This window comes from Micropterus salmoides, unplaced genomic scaffold, assembly GCF_014851395.1.
Source record: "Micropterus salmoides isolate LMB-PRFRI ecotype aquatic unplaced genomic scaffold, ASM1485139v1 Ms_hic_scaffold_1369, whole genome shotgun sequence".
Taxonomy (NCBI): domain Eukaryota; kingdom Metazoa; phylum Chordata; class Actinopteri; order Centrarchiformes; family Centrarchidae; genus Micropterus; species Micropterus salmoides.
This window is the reverse complement of record NW_024040451.1, coordinates 2,177-20,329: the sequence shown is the minus strand read 5'-3', so window position 1 is coordinate 20,329 and position 18,153 is coordinate 2,177. Positions and strand designations below refer to the sequence as shown.

Below are 18,153 nucleotides of genomic sequence, written 5' to 3'. Positions count from 1 at the left end.
GCAAATGAATGACAATCCCTTCATCCTTTGTCATTAATGCTAATTGTTAGCATGCTAACATGCTAAACTCAGATAGTGAACATTTTAAACATTATACCTGCAACATGCTTACCTGCACAGCCTCGTAGAGCTGCTAGCATGGCTGCCGACTTTTGTCTTGCTTAAAAAAGACTTCTCATGACTCACTTCTACTCCCACTTGTTTCTCTTTTGTCACTATCCTCTTGTGTTTGTTTACTATTGTGTCTGATACTTCCTGCTAAATGCTGTCACAGAGAAGCGCTTTATACAAATAACATTAAATTGTTACTTTCATACATTAAAAAGTACAAACACAAACCAGACAAAGACAGAAGCCTACTTACTGTTAGACCACTCCAATGAAAATGCAGATCATTCCTATAGTTATAAGCACAACAGCGCCTTCTAGGGAGCGCACTGCCAACAGAAGATCTGCAGAAACAGATTGAGAAGAGAAGCAAAATACTTTTTTAAAGGCCAGCATGCAAGGAGAGACTGTTAGAGAGGTTCAGGGCAGAAAGACATTTAACATGCAGAATACATTTTAGATATTTGTGTTTTGTTTGTCTTACACTCTGGCCCTGAGAGACACAGCATCTCATTCTTGTGTGTATTTTATGTGGTTATGGTTGGAATGACAAAACTACTTGAACTTAAAATTTACCTTGAATATATTTTACCTTTGTATAAGTTAATAAAATTTAACACAGGAGCCTGATGGACACATTGTATGATATGGTTGAAATGGTCTGCATGATGGGCCTGATACTTTCTTTGTCTCATCCTTTTTTGCTACAGTGATCTCACTCTACAGCCACACGACAATCCTGCAAGCCAAAAGTCTCTCTCTTTGTGTTTTAAGTTCCACATGAAAGCGCCAGAGGCCGGTCACATGCAACTCAACGGCTTGCTTTACTTTCCTCCCCCTCTCCGCTCTCACATGCCCCTCATGTGACGGGACTCAAACATTCTTCAGGAATCGCTGGTATTCAGGTGGCTTAGGGGAGCCTGATCACCTGATTTCTTACCTACTCTTGCTTCATCTTAAACATTCTCCTCCTGTTTTCACGCTTCCTCTTTGTTCAACTCAATGTTTACATTTGTACCACCGACCATCTCATTCATTTAACCTGTGACCATATATGGAGTTGGGGATTCTTTTCAAATGAACATCACTTGCAAAACCAGAATTAACCAGACTGGATCAACAGTCTCAGTCTGACTGGAAAAACAGCTAAAACTACAACACATTACTAATGTAGTTGGGTGGTGTTCCTCTGAAAAGGTGCTACTACACCAAAAGGTATCAGTTCCCTACACGCATTATGGTAAAATCACCACATGAGTCCATGTTACTTCAACTGTCACTTGATTTCTGTTTTTTTTTCTCTGACAGAAAGACAGAGATGGGAGAGCTAAAAAGATGGAAACAGATACAGATAGAGGGAAAGACAGAAATGGAGAGTCAAAGATAATTATTGTTACCATTAGCTAAAAAAGATTTAATAGTTTAATGCTCTCCCAGAAGAGTATAAGCTTTGTTTGTTATGCAATTTTGGTGAAACAGAACGTCCATGGTGTGTTAACTGCTCAATATAGGACTGCACGTATATACCCTTGATCTCTGCTGACTTCTTATGGGTTGATTAGCAGAAAAGGTTTGAGTTGTGTATCCAGATGAGATATCCATTTTTGTCTCACACATGTTTAATTTGTACAGCTTTGGGAGAAGAGACCAAGTTCTTTGTCTGCAATGTAATGTTTTAAGGTAGAAATAAAGGTGAAGATGGTAGAAGAGGTACAGAGCGAGACAGAGACCAGAATGGAGACAGATACAGAGATATGGGAAAAGATAGATGGTCTGCCTGCAGTAGATACTGTCCGAACCATCTCTTTCAGACACACCTTTCGATGCCCTCCCACCACCTCTCAACCCTGCGAACCTCCGATCCCATTGCCATTACATGTATTAAGGCCAAGCTCTGATTCCTGTCACACATCCAGATTAGCCTCCATTACTTCTCCTCCCCTCTCCTTCCGAGAACTACAAAATCCAGACCTCTAAAGGGCGGCATCTAATTAAAATTAATTTATCCATAAAGTAAGCATATAAACCTCTCCAGCAACGAGAGCCAAGGAGCTGAAAGTTAAAAGTATTCACATGTATGACGAGCTGTGCCATACCAAACCACAAATAGCTGAGAGTTGATGTCAATGCAGAAGTGGAAAGTTCTGTTCTACAGAAAGTCAGTGTTTTAAAACACTCTGCTTCCTCTAATGTACATTAATTCGTGTTCTGGTAAGATTAAGATTAAGGGCTTTAAAGCTGGATATATCAGGTCATGTTCACCTTAATGTGACAGGTCTTGTAAGAGCCAACACTGCGGTGGTCACCTAACTGCAGCTCCACCATACTGCCTAAATCTAGATTTTTCTGGCTCCATCTACTAACAAGATGGCACTGAGTGAAAAATTAAAGCTACAAAAAGTCCCTTCCAAAAAACTACAGTGACGTCACATGAGGATTTGTATTTGGACTAGTTTATGGCTTAAACCTACGCAGCACCCTTTTTAAAGACCATAACAGTGAATTTGCATGTTTAAGCCCATTTTCTGCAAATAATTTAAACCTTTACATCATTATTAACCATTTTACAAACCATGCTTACTGTGTTCAGTAATCAGACTGATTTAGGCGGCCATTGGTTTCCATTTATTTCTGTACAATATGAGTATGAAGTTGCAGATTCTTGACACTCTTCGCAGTGAACATCAAGCGTGCATTAGTATTTGTTAAGTTACATTATAACTATGAGGCAATTCACAATAAACAGTCTTAAACTCTAAAACCAGGCAAGAATAATGTAACTTAAACCAAACTCACTGCAGACTTAATGTTCTAAGGAAAATTTTACACACTTAAGTAGGTTTTCAAGAGTCTGCAAATTATTTTCACAGAGAAATTTTTACAAATGCAACTGTAAGAAATATAAACAGCTTAAATATAAAGTATGCATGAATTGGAGCTAAAACAAACTTTTGGTTTCTTATTTAATAAGATGTTTGGATTCTATTTTGTAACCAGTGTCCATCTAAAGACTGAAAATAAATCCTAAGAAAAAAGAAAATGTACATTTCATGGCAGTCAAGTAAAATGTGTGTTTCACTGTGACCTTTATGAACTGACTCAATTATTTAGAGATTTGATGGACTCACATTTTTTTGCAGTGGGGACACTTGGCTAGCGTGTTAAACCGAAGCTCCATCCACTGTGATGAAACAGAAGAAGCATTGTTAAGTTATATTACAGAGGAACATCCGCACATGTGAACACGGACATGTAAGAACACACTATAATCGTCCTTCACTGTTAGAACAATCAACACAAGACCTACTGATTTTACATGATCAGTCATGACGGTTTGCAACTTTTCAATTGATTATTTCTGTATTGGAGAAAATATCAAAAGGTTGGCTAAATTAGCATCTAAAATATGTTAGTTAGTGTTCTGATGTTAAAAAAAGCAGTGTTATGAAACTGTTTATCGCATCACAGATCAGCATAATTTAAGGCCCTATTGACACAAGTTTAATATGTGACTTTTGACATCTGGCTTCAAAGGAGGAATGAACATTTCAATATCTTGATTTTCATACACTTTAAAATCAAATTTACCTTTCTTTAACTAAAATGCCCTTCAAAGCCATATGTGTACAACGTCATATTATCACCAGTGTAAATAAGGCCGCAGATTGAACTGGAGCAGGTTAGGCTGTTGTTAATATGTCCACCAGTATGACCAGCTTTCTCAACCTGCTGTTGTGCTGGCGGAGAGCCATCGCTGGGGAGGCCAGACATTGGCTGGGATGACCTGGCGTCCTCACTGCCCTACAGACGCCGCAAGCAACAATGTGCACACATTAAGAGAACAATACCGCTGATTTTGACATGCGAGTCTGTGTCATACTGATTCAATACCTTCTTCCTTCAATGAGACACCTGAAAGGTTCTTTAATTCATTAAAGTACAAAGGTTTTTAAACCTCTATGAAAGTGAACACGACGCATGTCAAAAATACTGATACTATCATCAACACAGGATGTAGGAAGACAATTTCAATTCAAATGGGGATAATCTCAAAAGGCTGTAACCACTGCAATGAAGTGTGATTTTTAATGAGCCAGGCAAGGAAAGGAAACGTGCAGCAAATGAATGCCAGCCACTTAAAAACATCATATTCGGTCAGAATCTGGGTGGAGGTTTTCATTTCAACAAAGATAAAAGATCAACAGGAGAAAAACATTTCTGTAGCACTCGTGTGCTTTGGACTAACTTGAATAAAGGCTTAATATCCTGATGTGCAGAACAACAAGCTATACCACCAAGAACAACTACCCTATAAAACTGATAATGAAGAATACGCTGCTAAGGTTATTAATATGCACGTACCAACAACAGCACAGCAGCACAATTCTGCATGAACAACTCTATGATTGGTTAGTTTTGTTGTCTTGGTGGGTTTACGTACTAGGAAGGTGTTGCCACAGTGACCGCAGACCACCCTCATCCCCTCAGGTTGGATAGGCAGTGCCGGCTGGGCGGGTTGCTCCTCGGGGATTACCATCACCGGGCTCAGGTTGATTATGCGTCTGCTGTCGAGGGAAGAAAGGGAAGGACAAACATATGATTACAAACAATCCGAGACAAGCTTATAAAAGCTGACTTTCCTGGTGCCGACATTTTGTCAGAGCCTCAAATTTGGCTTTGGAAAAGAAGTAAACATATAAGAAATGAGAAATAAGAGGGTAAAACCGACTGAACATTGCTGCCTGCCACCTACCAGTTTGGTCGAGGACATCCTATCCTCCTGGACGTGTCTTTACAGATGAGCAGGCAGTTACAGGGACACCTCACATATTTCTTCCCTGTTGGGGGGTTCTTGATAGGCTGGAAGGCAACATAAAAGAATCAGCTCACTGGGAACAATCAGTTTAATACAGAACATGAAAACACAGCCATAAAATTGGTTTAAAACACTTTAGTCCTCAGTCATGGTGTATTTAAAACCCAGACAAATTTAGTTTTTAAAAAAAAGGCTAAATATAAAAGATAAATTTACATTTTAAGAAGAAATTTCAAATGTGCTAGTTTTGGAATCGAGAACTGTTTAATTTATGCAAAGTTGATCACAGGATGAATGATGCATGTCGCTCCAGATTTAGATTTATGTCTGGTGAACCTGAGCTGAAAGCCAAACACCGTCAACTGTGCACTGCGTTGGATCCTACGTAACAGAATATCATATGGTTCTGCTGATGCATAAGCACCACAAATATCAGCCAGTGGAAATTGCATTTCCCAACCGAGTGTTTGTGATGACAGCCATTCATTCTGCTTGCTGCCTACACTGACAGGTCTATGAAAGCTTTCAGTTACTCAGGCTGAGACGCAGGTGGCACATTCGAGTCATATGGAGCACTTATCACTGGACTGACTGATAGATGTAACAGATATCTACATCAGCATCTGGCAAGGCCCTGAAGGTAGACACGATGAAAAATATTGGCATCTCTCTTGATTGCTGACAAATTACGTGTTGCGTCACACAAATTGATGCTGCATAATAATACAGGACCAGGCACTCAGATACAGCTGGATGTGACTGTCACACTAGGAAAAGCTAGTGCACATGTGATTAGGTTGCGAAAGAGATGAATGTAATGATTTTATAAAGAAGGAGAGAAGATCATTGATACAGAAGGCTAAATGGCTTTACTCAACTCGATAGTTGAGTTATTCCGACTCTGTGACGCTCCAACAATCACTTATAAAGCCGTCATTGGCCTCAACAGTGGCATCCACTTACTGTAGCTTCATTGCAGACAGTGCACTTGACCACGTGCTGATGCAGCTTTCCATCCAGGTTAATGAGCGACTGGCATACGCGGCAGTTGATGACAGGCACACCGCCGGCGTCGGGACTGGCGATGGCTGTATAAGGAGGAGGTAGTTCGGCTTTGAGAAGAGGAGGGCAAAGCACACAACACACGGCCAGCTGTTAATCGCATGCACGTGTAACACTTCATGATGTTGTTAGCAGAAATGTGCCCAAGTGTTCACACGGCCTCAAAACAATAAATCAGTGTCAAAACAGATAATAACACTGAAAATGGTTCACAAGAACATAACTACAAAAACAGCTTTGGTATACCACCAAGGCCAGTAAAAATCATGTTTATATTTTGGAATATAAAGTTTGTGCAGTGATTTTCATTGGTTGAGGATGAGATACAGGATAACCCAAGCTTAATTCAAGGTCCACTTACTTCATGGGACGATAACGGCCACACAATGCAGCTGAAAGCTCTGGAAGAGATCTAGTGTGTGGCACTTGAGTTAAGAATTTGTGTTTGGAAATTAACTACCCATTCATAATGGACAGTGCACAGCAAAATCTAATTTCTGGCAAGGGTTTAGCAGACACAGTCTTAATCTAAGTTCTTGGCGTCTCTGTGTAAAACTCAAAACAAAACAACAGAAGAAGAAAAAGATTTCTGTCCAAATGTGTGTATCTTTGAATTTGTATTGGTTCAAATATTCTATATAGAGCTGAAACATTAGTCAATTAGTCAACAGACAATTTTTTACACAACTATTTTTAAAATTCAATAATCATTTGAGTCATTGTTTAACTAAAACTGCCAAACATTTGCTGGTTCCAGCAAACTGAATATCTTTGTGTTTGTTGCTTTGGTCAGACAAATCAAAACATTTCAACATGTCACTTTCAGAATTATTTTCTGACATTTAATGGAGAAAATATTCAGTACATTAACAGATAATGAAAATAATGGTAGTTTGTAGACCCAATTTTATAATAAGCCACTCAATTTATTGGAAAAACAAAAATCTGATACATCCCAAAACAACTAGTTATAGAAACTAGCTGTAAGCTAACATGGCTTACAAATCTTACCAGGGGAAATCATTTCCAATATTAAAATTTCTCAAAAACACATAACCACACAAACGTCATTCACTGACTTATGACTCCCTTAGTAACTGTTACAACCTAGTGTACTGTAGGTCATAGGCAACCAGGAAACACTCCTGCACATACGGTATTAAAACCCATGACAGCCAGTGTACGGTTGTGATTGCTCAACATGTGACTTTTCACTCTTTGTCAGGGGCCAAGCACATTCTGTAAGTTTAAGAAAGAAACAATGGGCCCTTTTAGATACCAGAGTGACATGTAACATATAGTATGTGCCAGTCTTCTGATTGTGAGGCCATGGCATTATGAGGACATATCAATACGTTGTAATGTAACATTTGAGCTACTTTTTTGTAATGTAATAAAATGTGTTCTTAAACATATGGAGAGAAATAAATGTCTTACAGTATGCAGCTGGTTGTGACTGGAAAGATGCACCGCCTACCGATAAAATGAACATATTAGGGTTTAGATTTGTTCAGTTGGATGGGAAGCTAAATTAAAATTTTCTGCTAATGAGGCTAATAAGCACCTAACTATTTTAGTTGAGAAACGAAGAAAAGCCAGTGTTTTATGGTCAACATCATCAACATGATCAAATGGCGGCCTTTACAGACTTAAAGATTTTCTCTTAATGTCTGAAAGAACCACTGTGAATTAAGTACAGCAGCCATTCAAATGAACTCTGTACTGTTTAATCCCACATTAACCTCGTGTAATTAGTCTACATTCCATGTGTTTTTCAGGGTTTAAAAAACTTAATCCATAGACTTGCACCAGTCACTACCTTTACTATTACTGTAGTATTCAAGCATACTTCACAAATATGTGTGATACCATGGCAATGATTTAAAATCCCCATTAAACCATTTAATTTAATTTAATTTAATTAATATAGTCATTTGTTATTGTAATTGACTCTTGAACTCTGATCGTGCAAAATAAAAAAAAAGGAAGAAAGTTCAGCAACAATTATTCATTTAATTTAGAAGCAAAGTCATACTTAATGTATGCATGTCTGCAGTTATACTTTGTACAAATTTGGTGCACAGCTCCAGCAGTTATGGGACAAAGGAAAATGAATCTACAAAAATTTTGAAAATAATTCAACCTAAATAACAACTAAATATCTATTGGGCTGTTGGCAAATGAAATTCAAAGATCTCAGCCCGGGCTTAAGAACACTGTGACGGTTGTTTCTCCATATTTTCTTATAGACCACACAATTAAATGCTTAATTGACAAAACGAACAACAGGTTCATCAATAATAGAAATAATTATTTGTTGTAGCCATAGACAAATGACCAATCCAGTATATCACATTGTCTTCTGATACATTATGAAGTCTTTGTTAAGCCTGAAGTCCAGTCTACTGACCAAACACAAAGGAGGCATCTAATCTGACATATGACCAATTTTCTTCTCGTCTCGCTGTGAATGAGATAATGACATGAGCCAACAGCTAAAGGAGCTTGGCTATGAGATTCAGAGACACTCAACCAGTCGACACCACAGGGACAGATGGGACACCCGGTCTACATCTGGGTAAACGTGTTCAGAAATACAATCAAAGCATGCCAAAGACTGGACACTCCTACTGTGTGCAGGCAGCACATGGAGGTGTTTGTCTGAGAAGATTCTCAATCATCTATGTCATAGTTATCCAAGGAGTGTTAAATCAAAGGCAACTGGATTTGGCTAAGACGTTTCACCTCTCATTCAGGGGATGGTGGTGCTTATTAAACACACTACTTAGTTCCAAAATGTAATACTGAGTAGTCTCTCAGCCATACATTCCCATTTAACATGTGTGAAATAAAATCCTTAAATTCAAACACAGTCAGCACTTCTCCACCACCAGGGCTCATTCTCAGGAGAGGCCTGTTTTTACTCGCTCCTCTCTCTTCTGTGTGCACTGAAGTTGTCCTAATGCACGTCTGAAACTGAATATGGTAGCTATAGGTTTTCACTGTGCTCAGAGCCAGAGGTAAGACGAGAAGACACTCTACTACAACCACCGACAGCACCACAACACACAGCCACCACGTCCTGTCTAGCTGGTGCCATCGCTGGCTGGATGATTGTGGGACTTGTGGTTTGTGGTGCAGCATGGCCAACAGAGAAGCTGGTATGCAGACACAAGCTGCTTAGGGATGTTTTCTGCTTTTAATTCTGTTTCCTGTTGCCCGTGTGGCATTAAATAAAAATCTATTTACAGTTAAAGGAAAAGGCTGGTCCATCCATCCATCCATCCATCGTCAAACACTTATCCTGCGTACAGGGTCACGGGGAGGAAAAGGCTGGTGTTGTTCTAAATTTTTCTTTTTGCCAACAAGGAAATAATCTGTCTCAGTACTTTCTACCTATGGCCCATTCCTGCTAAAGAAGTAAATCAATCAGGCCACAAATTTAAAGTAAAATTTTTTTTAAAGAACCAACATCTGATGTGCTGACGACCTAACAGTCGTTACATCAGATCCTGGCGCGTCTTGTCTCTTTGTCAGTTCAATTCCTAAATGGCGGCCTATGTGGTCTTTGTGTGAGGTAGCGCCTCTGCTCTTTTTCTCTAAAGGTGTTCAAACCACTTCTACATTACTACACCACTTTTTGTTGCTGCTATATGTAACCATAATGTAGATCAATCTCATGCAATAAAACTGATAATATCGCTAATATCATGATATTAAACATTTATCTTGTTAACATTTATAACAGCTGTTTTATATACAAGATGATAGTGTACACCCCTGCAGTGAGCAGAATACTGCTGTATACTAAAACTACTACAGTTTAATGACAGCCATGTTGACTGTAATGAAGGAATCTATCAGGCTTTAGCTATTAGTAGAATCAATTTGTTGTTGGTTTTGTTGACATTAAGAAAAACTGTAGAATATCACCAGGCTCAATCCTAGCTAGTTAAAACTGTCCAGTATGAGGATAACTGTTGCAGATTCTTGACTCAACTCTTGAATGTCATTTTTCTCTAATACTCAAATGTGCATTTTAACAGCTTTTCCTATATGTGTAAAGCGTTGTCTCTGAATGGAAGCAACCTGAAGCATTTGTTTATCATTGTCAAGATTAAAACTCTGTCACGGGCTTTTGTTGCAGTCAATTTGTTCTGCCATTCAAGCGCAAAATCATCAAGCAAGCGGCAACAAAATCAAGTCTTGTCAAATCTAACCATTCAGATGCAGCCAAGGTCATTGGTCTCCACCCCTCACCACCACCACACAGAGAACATTGAAACAATGAATCTCTACCTGTTCCTGCTGACTATAAAACAATTATGGACAACTCAGTTAATCAGGTAAAGGAGTCCTACTTCTTTGGGGAAAAAAATCAGGAAATGAATAGAGCAGGGTTTCACTTTCACAAATAACATATTTTATTCACTTCTAAGAACAGCTCACATTTACTCAGTTTCCTAAATGCAGTGTCATTGTGTTTTAGGATAATGCCTCCGTTTTGGCAACTTTGACCCAAATTAATCCAGTTTACAAATTGGCTGATTGTGGCTTGAACCCCAACAAACCCAAAGAGTCTGGAATTAGCCATTATCCAGACTGCAGAGAGGGTGGGAGAAGAAACTAGGCCATGAAATATACTGACATTCATTTAGGATTTTATACAGTCAGTGCTGTAACATCCAAGCAGGCTGTCAGTTTACAGGTTATTACAGTCCAGAGTTAAAGTCTTTATGAATAATCCGGTAGAGAAATAAAATCTTATTTCAGAAATAAATTCTGCAGGATTAGACATTTGTTCAGAAATGCTCCGAAAAGAGCATTACACAGTCAATGAATTCATTCATTCATTCATGTGGCAAGGCAAAGACATGTTGTTTCTTATGAGCCCACAAAAAGATACAGTCAGAGAGATCTTTATCCACAGTGTCTGAAGCTACATTTACTTCAGACTTTATAGTTAAATTAGATTTGAAAGACAAATCCACCAATCTGCCAAGACAAGGCATATAGCAAAAACATAATCCATTGACGGGAGAGACTGATCTGCATGTTTTTTGAAGAAACACTAAGAAGGAATTTTTCTCATCTCCAGCAAAAAGACACATAATGCATGTCTCCAGCTTCAAATTGGAATCTGATGGTCAGCTACCTTATTCAGAAATTGATCAGACTGAATACAGTGTAAATGCCCGTCCTGACAGTGGCTGCTAGACCGAGTAGACACAGGATTTATGAACTGTAATTGCCTGGGTCATTCAGCCCTGCTATGGTACTGTAACCTACATTCAGCTGTTTACAAAGCAAAATGTGGAAAGTGTGTCAATTTCCTGCCTGTAAGTGTATAGGTTTTGAACTGTAGCCTACTGAAGTTGCAATGCATTAAATAACTCATTCAAACTGCCCTTGCATTAAGGGCCAAATATTTATGGTTCACAGTCTCATTTTCATGAAAACGTACAAATTGACAGCTAGACGTAACATTATGACGTTAAGATTATGTTTTGCTGTAGGTTTGGCCCCATCCACAAAGGACACATCTGGGCATTTTGTTGATTTGCAGCTGGGACAAAAGGCTGCCTCCATCTGCAATGGCTAAATTCTCCCCCGTCATTCCACAACATTAAAGCCCACATCCAGTGAGGCTACATCACGACTCCTATCTTTTTGTTTTATTTTATTTTTTTTGCCAAGACCCAAAACATTACAGGCCCCAGTGAGTCGTGATGTACGCATTTCTGCAGTAAAAACATAGCTTGCTGTTATTGTAGGCCCATCTTCTCTAACCCACTGCTCCAGTTCTCACAGTGCAAGCTCCACCTTTCTCCAGCTGCCGATTGCCTTGCATTGCCTTGCTGCAGTTTTATTTACGCACAAACTCGATACGCCCCAAAATGATTCAGCATGCAGGCTGCGGGGCTCTACATGTCGTGTGTTTACCTCGGGGACTTGAATCTTGCAGGTACGGGGGAGCTGTGGGGGTCACATTCTCCGAGTTGGGGCCCGACAACAGCGGGGATCGCTCGTCCATGCCGTCGGAGGCCATGTCGTTAACCGTGGACGGTGAGAAAGGACGGGCAAAGGCGGTGGGGAGGCTCCTGGCTGCACCGAGTCTTCCCTCAGCACGGAGGAGCAGCCGGCTGGTTGTTGTTGGTGGTGCCGAGTTGCTCCCGTCCAGCAGCCTCGGTGACGGCAGCCTGGAGGAGGAGGAGCTCTGCGGTGATCCCCGCCCATCACTGACATGACCAGGGGCATGGGCAGAGCTCTGACACCCTGCGCACAGAGAGCACAATGCTGCACGCGCAGGATACTGTGATGGAATTTAGTGTGAAAAGTCTAATTAAATTTGTTTTGAAGTGCATTGTAGTGAACAGGATTAAGCCTGTTTGGATTTTAACCCATATTTCCAAAAATTACAATATAAAATGTCCAAAACGGTCCAAACATGCAGATAAAATGTGAGTTTGTTTAATGATGGAGGGACACAGTAATAAATCAATAAAGCAGCGTGTCCAGTGTTCGCCACTAGATGTCACTGTAATAACGTATTATAATGTAGGTCTATAATTAAGACCAGTGATTGTCAACCTTAATGGCTTATATTTTGACCCACTAAAACGAAGCTATGTCCACTGGCAACCCTTCATGACAGATTGCAGGTGTTTTTTGTAATTCTTCCTACGGCAACTGCTCTACTTAAATATTTTAGATGCAAACATATACAGTAGCCTAAAATACATAAAAAAAAACAAAGATTAAAGTCTGAACATCAGACTAAAGCGTGAGGGTGTCCACAAGTAAACAGAAACATTTGGTCTGCTCAGACACAAAGCAAATGCATCAGGATTGATAATATATGTCTGTACCCAGCCTTTCGCCCCATGTCAGCTGGCATTGGCTCCAACCCCCATGCGACCCTGTACCGGTTGACAATGATGGATGGAATATATGTTTGTACTTTACTATTGTCATTCTCTGTCTCTATATTGTCAGTGTAGTATAGCCATCTGCTAATTCTGTATGTGCAACATCTTTTGCATGTCTTTATGTCCTGAAGTAGGGAATCCCTCCTTCTAAGGGACAAGGGTCTAAAAGAGGTCATATTATAAATATCATAAAGTCATATTTTGTACAGATTGTAAAGCTCTTTGTGGCAAATGTTTTGTTCATGAATATAAATAAAATTGACTTTACTAGACTGTTCTGATAGCTTTATTGGCATATAACAACAGTTCAGAAACCACATTGCTGAAGTAATTACATATAATTCACATGTTATATACATAATTATGAAATCAATGTATGACCCTTTTAGATTATGCCTGTTGTCATACTGCTGTTTTCTTTATGTTCTGGTGTGTCTGATGAGTTGCAGTTGGTGTATCCTGATTGGTTGAGAAGTGTAATTTTGTAGGAATCTGAAAGTCAGCACTTTAACCTGACTGAGTCACTATCGAAATCATACTGTATTATTCTGGTTCTTCCACCTGATTTATTTCTGTTAAAACGAAACTTCAAACCACAACCTCTACTCTTTGTTCCCCAAATGGTTTGAAAATCATTAGCAGGACCTGAAGGCCACATCTGGCTGCCACCACTAGCTGTGGATCTGTGATCTCTGTGTGTGGACAGGACTTCAGAGTCTTCCAATATTTTACAGTCCTGCCCTTATAAGAGTTACAGTGTTCATGTTTTGTCCTGAGATTCACAGTACATATATAAATATTGGTGGTGTGCTTCATGTCCATTCCTCCCCTAGAATTACAACACGCTCGATTGTTTGTGCCAAACCATTCCTTGTTGCTTATGTCATGATGGGTGTAAGCCTCAGAATATACAAATTCATTCTCTGGCCACAAAATCAACAGATGGTGTGAATGAATTAGAAGTGCCTCCAAAGTTTCAGTACATTTAAACCTTCATAGCTATGTGTCCTTAAAACATCAGGATAACTATATGTTTATGTGTATAAATGAACAACAACAAACTGTTCCAATGCACAGGTATGACTGCATGATGTTTAGCACATTCAAGCCAGCTGGTCCTGTTTAGGACATTGTAAAATGGCCCATAAATTCCTGGAGCATCATACACTCCTACTCTATTGACAGGCTCACTGACTTCTAGTCTTTAGAGGAACAAAGGCTGCAAATTCACACTTTTACCAAAAAGGCTGCACACTGTTAGGTTACAGAAGAGCTCCTGCATCAGACACTTTCTTTTTCCAGCATGCACGTTTGGTGTTTGCACTTGTAAAGGCATTCCCAGCCATACTACAAGTTTACATTCTTTTGGATACGGCTCCCTTAATTACTCCAGAGACTCTGACGGAAACCCCTGGCTCCTGTCTCTGCTGTTACTGGGCCAGTAAATTGTGATTCAGATCGCATGTAAGAGGCTGCAAGTCAGCGACTCATTTTTTCCGACGACTTCAGGCACCAGAGGAGCGTCACAGCACTAACAGGCTGCTTCGTCGCTGCGGTTTCTTTGCAAGGTAAAGAAACATTACATACACGAGATATTCATGAAATTGTTGCACGGTGACGAGGAAAAAGATGTTTGTATGGGTGAAAGTTGTTGAAGTGATCAGGAGTTGCGGACTAGCTGTGATGCTCCGTTAGTTTTTAGACTTTCTGCTGCTGGAAAACCATGAAGCTACCAAAAAGACAGGATAGCTTCCGGCAATAATGGTTGATGTAAAACTAAATGTGCCACCCTTTGAAGATAAAAATGTGTGGAGAAATATGTGGCAGTAGCCTAGCGTGAATACACTGTAATTCAACATGTTCTTTTTATTAAATGGTGCATAATTTATACTTTTATTTTGAAGGTAAAATCATATTTTGTTGTATGGTGAAACAAATCTCCTAACTTAAAATGTACTGGCCCATCAACATCTCCAGTCCTCCTTGACAGGTACAATACAGTCTGTCTAAAAATTGCATGGAATTGATCGTTTTTTATTATAGCTCGCTAAAAAAGGTCTTGTGTTTGCTTCCTAAAATATGCTGAAGATGCAGTAGTCTCTGTTTTGTTTTGGTGCAAGGTAGAGCAGACCCATTGTGTAAACAAAACAATCGCTTTGTTTCAGGAAAAGACCACAATGGAAAAATGTTTAGTGGATCAGATCTGTCATGATGCCAAACAGATGGCTTTTCCAACCATTACAGCTGTGTGTGTGTGTATACTGCTCCACAAGTCTAATAAAGCCTGATACTTTTTGTTTCAGCCAGTTTGGAGATGCTCCAAGGGGCAGTGAGCAGTGCCTTACTCTGCCTGTCCTGCTTACTCCTGTTGGGGGTCTGCTTCCCAGCAGAGGTTGCAGGGGCAGGGGCAGCAGGGCCTCTTCCTACTTTTCCCCCTAAACAAGATTATGGGGAACCAGACCTTGAGGATTGGGAGTGGGGCTCTGGATCATCTCTTCTGCACCTGCTCCACAGCTTCCCTGCTGACAGCCCCTTCGTAACAGAGACCCCAGGAAAACCAGTCAACTGCACCCAGCGCTTCTGGTTACCACCGTCCTCTCCGATCTGCTGGGAAAACATAGCCGGACCTGAGGAGTTCGCCAGGTCCCGTCTGCTTGTTCTCCAGAATAGGGCTGCCCTGCAGGCTGTGTCCAGCTCCAGCGGGATGGAGGACGGAGGGAGTTCCTACGAGCACCAAGCCAGAGAGGAGGTCCAGGGGATCCACTCAGACCACCAGAGTGTGGTGGAAACTATGCAGACCATGGAGAAGGTCTTTGTCTCTCTGCAGGAGAAGAGGAAAGAGGGGAAGGAGCAGGGGGTCCTTACCAGGTGAGAAACAGAAGTCCACAGATCATTTGATGGAGTTAATAAAAGAATTTTTGGGGTGGGGAATTAACCACTCTCCTTGACTTGGAAGAAAATACAGCCACTCTTTATTTGTGAATCAAGACCTGCTAAATAAATTGCAGCCACAGAATGAATGAAATAAGCACAGGTGGCAGTTCTGTGGCTGCTGATGGACTTCAGCACCACAATATTTTCCATAACCCAGGATTATATTTCATAAATATATATGTATGAGATCAGATGTCTGACTGTCCGTCAAATCAGTTACATGATGCCAGTGTAGCATGGCTCGGTGTGTTGGAGATGTTTCTTCCTGACAGCTGTTTCAGAGAGTGTAGAGTTCAATATAAAAATGAATGGCATCTTTGTGATTAACTATTTATCTTTTACAATAAATCTCAGAAAGAATTAATCTGGGATGAGAAAAAGTCAAAAGACCTTCCCCAGCTTTCCAAAAACATTCAAACTACCCATCATTCAGTAAGAAGAAAAATACATAATTCACCCTGTCCCTTTTCTTATACCCTCCACCCATCTAATACTTTTTTTCAGTTGAAAGGCGGTGTATAGCCTGTAATCAAATGTTAAGGGGTCCTCAAACGGTACATTTGAACTCTGGCAATATCCCCACTTACATTGCTGTGGAATTATTACTAAATCACTGTTAGTGAGGGAGTCACCCCGGATCAGTGTTGCTTGTTTAGCTCAATCCCAAACACTTTCTGAATGCCAAAGCAGACAGTGGAAAAACCATCCAGACGAGCATCTGAGTCATTTCAACTGTTTTCCAACAGTCATCTGTTGGGACATCTGGCTGAGATGAGGCTGTGGCACTCGCAAAGAATGGAGGCAACTTAACACTTTCGCTCCGTTAGATGTGTGAGAACAGACTCACGCCTCTTGGACAGTTGTGACGTTTTGGGAAAATAAATCTTCTGCAAACTAGTGTGTTAATGTGTGAAAAAGTCTCAGACATTTACTTGTGGTTTGTCACCCCTTTCAGCATGAAGGAGAATCTTGCCAACACAAGGGACGCCATAGATGGAAGAGAGCACATGGCAAACATCCTGGAGAACCATTTTTCTACTTTAGAGAAGACTCTGCTCAACATGCAGCTCCGACTCAACAAACTCTTCCAACAGTGACGATGACGCGTACCTGTTGTCTCTTTTTCTTGCCTTATTTGAATTGAATTGATATATCCGTGTATTATACAACCATGTAGCAACTGCATGTACACTCAGGATTATGTTAGTCTGTGGTATGAGGACAAAACACACTTGATATGCACCTTATCTCATCAAAACATTTACTAAATTAACATGTGTAACCTGGAATCAGCAGATAAATAAACCTCTTTATCAGGGAGATTTGATGAATATGTAGCTGTTAAATCTCCTTTAGATCTCATGGTCACACTAACAGAAATTCATCATTCAACATTCATGAACTGCATTTTCATACGTCTATCTCACCAAGAGTGTGGTGTAAAAAGCACGTGGTGCAACATGAATATCAGACAGCATGAATCTTTATTTTAATATCAAATCTAAACAATTAATTTGTACGTTCTGAGTGAGATGCTTTGTGAGGTGGTCAGCTGTTATATACACTTTAAATAGTCACATCTATTAGGCTGAGTGTGAGTTTTCATTTGGAAAGACAGCATGTTCAGTTGCTTTTAGTAAAGCTGAGAAAAAAAATAAGAGGTATTTGTACTTTTGATAAGTTCAAACAACTTTCAAGTATTTGATAAACTACTCACAACTCAGACATGACAGTATCTTTTTTTTTTTTAAACGGATGTATAACTTAGAATCAGTAACATCTGCATATTTCACTGAAAATCAATGTTTGACAGCACCTCTAAAATAAAGTTTTCACCCATTCATATTTTAAAAATGCAATAACTGGAGCTGAGACATCTGTGCTCCAGCTGTGTGGAATGGATTCCCATTACGTCTTGGTTTGTTACATGGAGTGAGCTCATACAGGCCTGTGAGTGGTTAAGAAAGAACAATTCACCGCTCCTGATTACTGTGCATGCAAAACAAGCACAAAATATATAAGACACTGCTACCAGAAAGCTTTCAAAGATAGTCTAGGAATATGGGCCAAATGCAAAATATCATCTTTGTAGAGGGGATCAATTCTGCAGAGAAGGGGTGATGGCACTATGATTCATCTAAGGCTGCTTAGTTTAGGTCAGTGTAACACATTTCGATTTCTGGCATCAAGTATTTATCTTAGACACATAGTACAACTTCTACGTTCCCATATGACTGTTGTTTTTGAGTCTTCATTTGCCCTATGTTGCTCTACTTTCAGCTCCATGTCCACTCACGTCTTCCA

The 18,153-nt window shown here is 39.9% G+C and overlaps 2 protein-coding genes across 3 annotated transcripts; one reads left to right on the top strand and one right to left on the bottom strand.

Annotated features, from left to right (window-relative positions):
• Nucleotides 1-364: 364 nt before the first annotated feature.
• LOC119901556 (type 2 phosphatidylinositol 4,5-bisphosphate 4-phosphatase-like) lies at nt 365-12,219 on the bottom strand (the record flags this gene model as incomplete). Its single annotated transcript, XM_038717130.1, has 7 exons — nt 11,930-12,219; nt 5,888-6,036; nt 4,862-4,968; nt 4,550-4,673; nt 3,835-3,909; nt 3,237-3,289; nt 365-452 (listed from the first exon to the last, which is right to left on the bottom strand). Coding segments are annotated over exons 1-7 (702 nt in total), but the record flags the coding sequence as incomplete, so codon positions are not given.
• Nucleotides 12,220-14,205: 1,986 nt separating this feature from the next.
• Nucleotides 14,206-17,703, top strand: LOC119901557. Of its 2 annotated transcripts, none has more exons than XM_038717132.1 (3): nt 14,206-14,483; nt 15,223-15,783; nt 16,805-17,703. In XM_038717132.1, the coding sequence occupies exons 2-3, from the start codon at nt 15,230-15,232 to the stop codon at nt 16,944-16,946; spliced, it is 696 nt and encodes a 231-aa protein (XP_038573060.1). In that variant the 5' UTR covers nt 14,206-14,483; nt 15,223-15,229; the 3' UTR covers nt 16,947-17,703. The 2 variants fall into 2 exon arrangements, with proteins under 2 accessions (XP_038573060.1, XP_038573059.1); XM_038717131.1 differs by having other exon boundaries at nt 14,207-14,483; nt 15,219-15,783.
• Nucleotides 17,704-18,153: the final 450 nt, after the last annotated feature.

What these genes read in the sequence shown, in the direction of transcription:
- LOC119901557 (XM_038717132.1), top strand. Translation starts at nt 15,230, where the DNA reads ATGCTCCAAGGGGCAGTGAGCAGTGCCTTACTCTGCCTGTCCTGCTTA. An exon ending in GAGCAGGGGGTCCTTACCAG is followed by an intron (nt 15,784 to 16,804) that starts GTGAGAAACAGA and finishes CACCCCTTTCAG; the next exon opens with CATGAAGGAGAATCTTGCCA.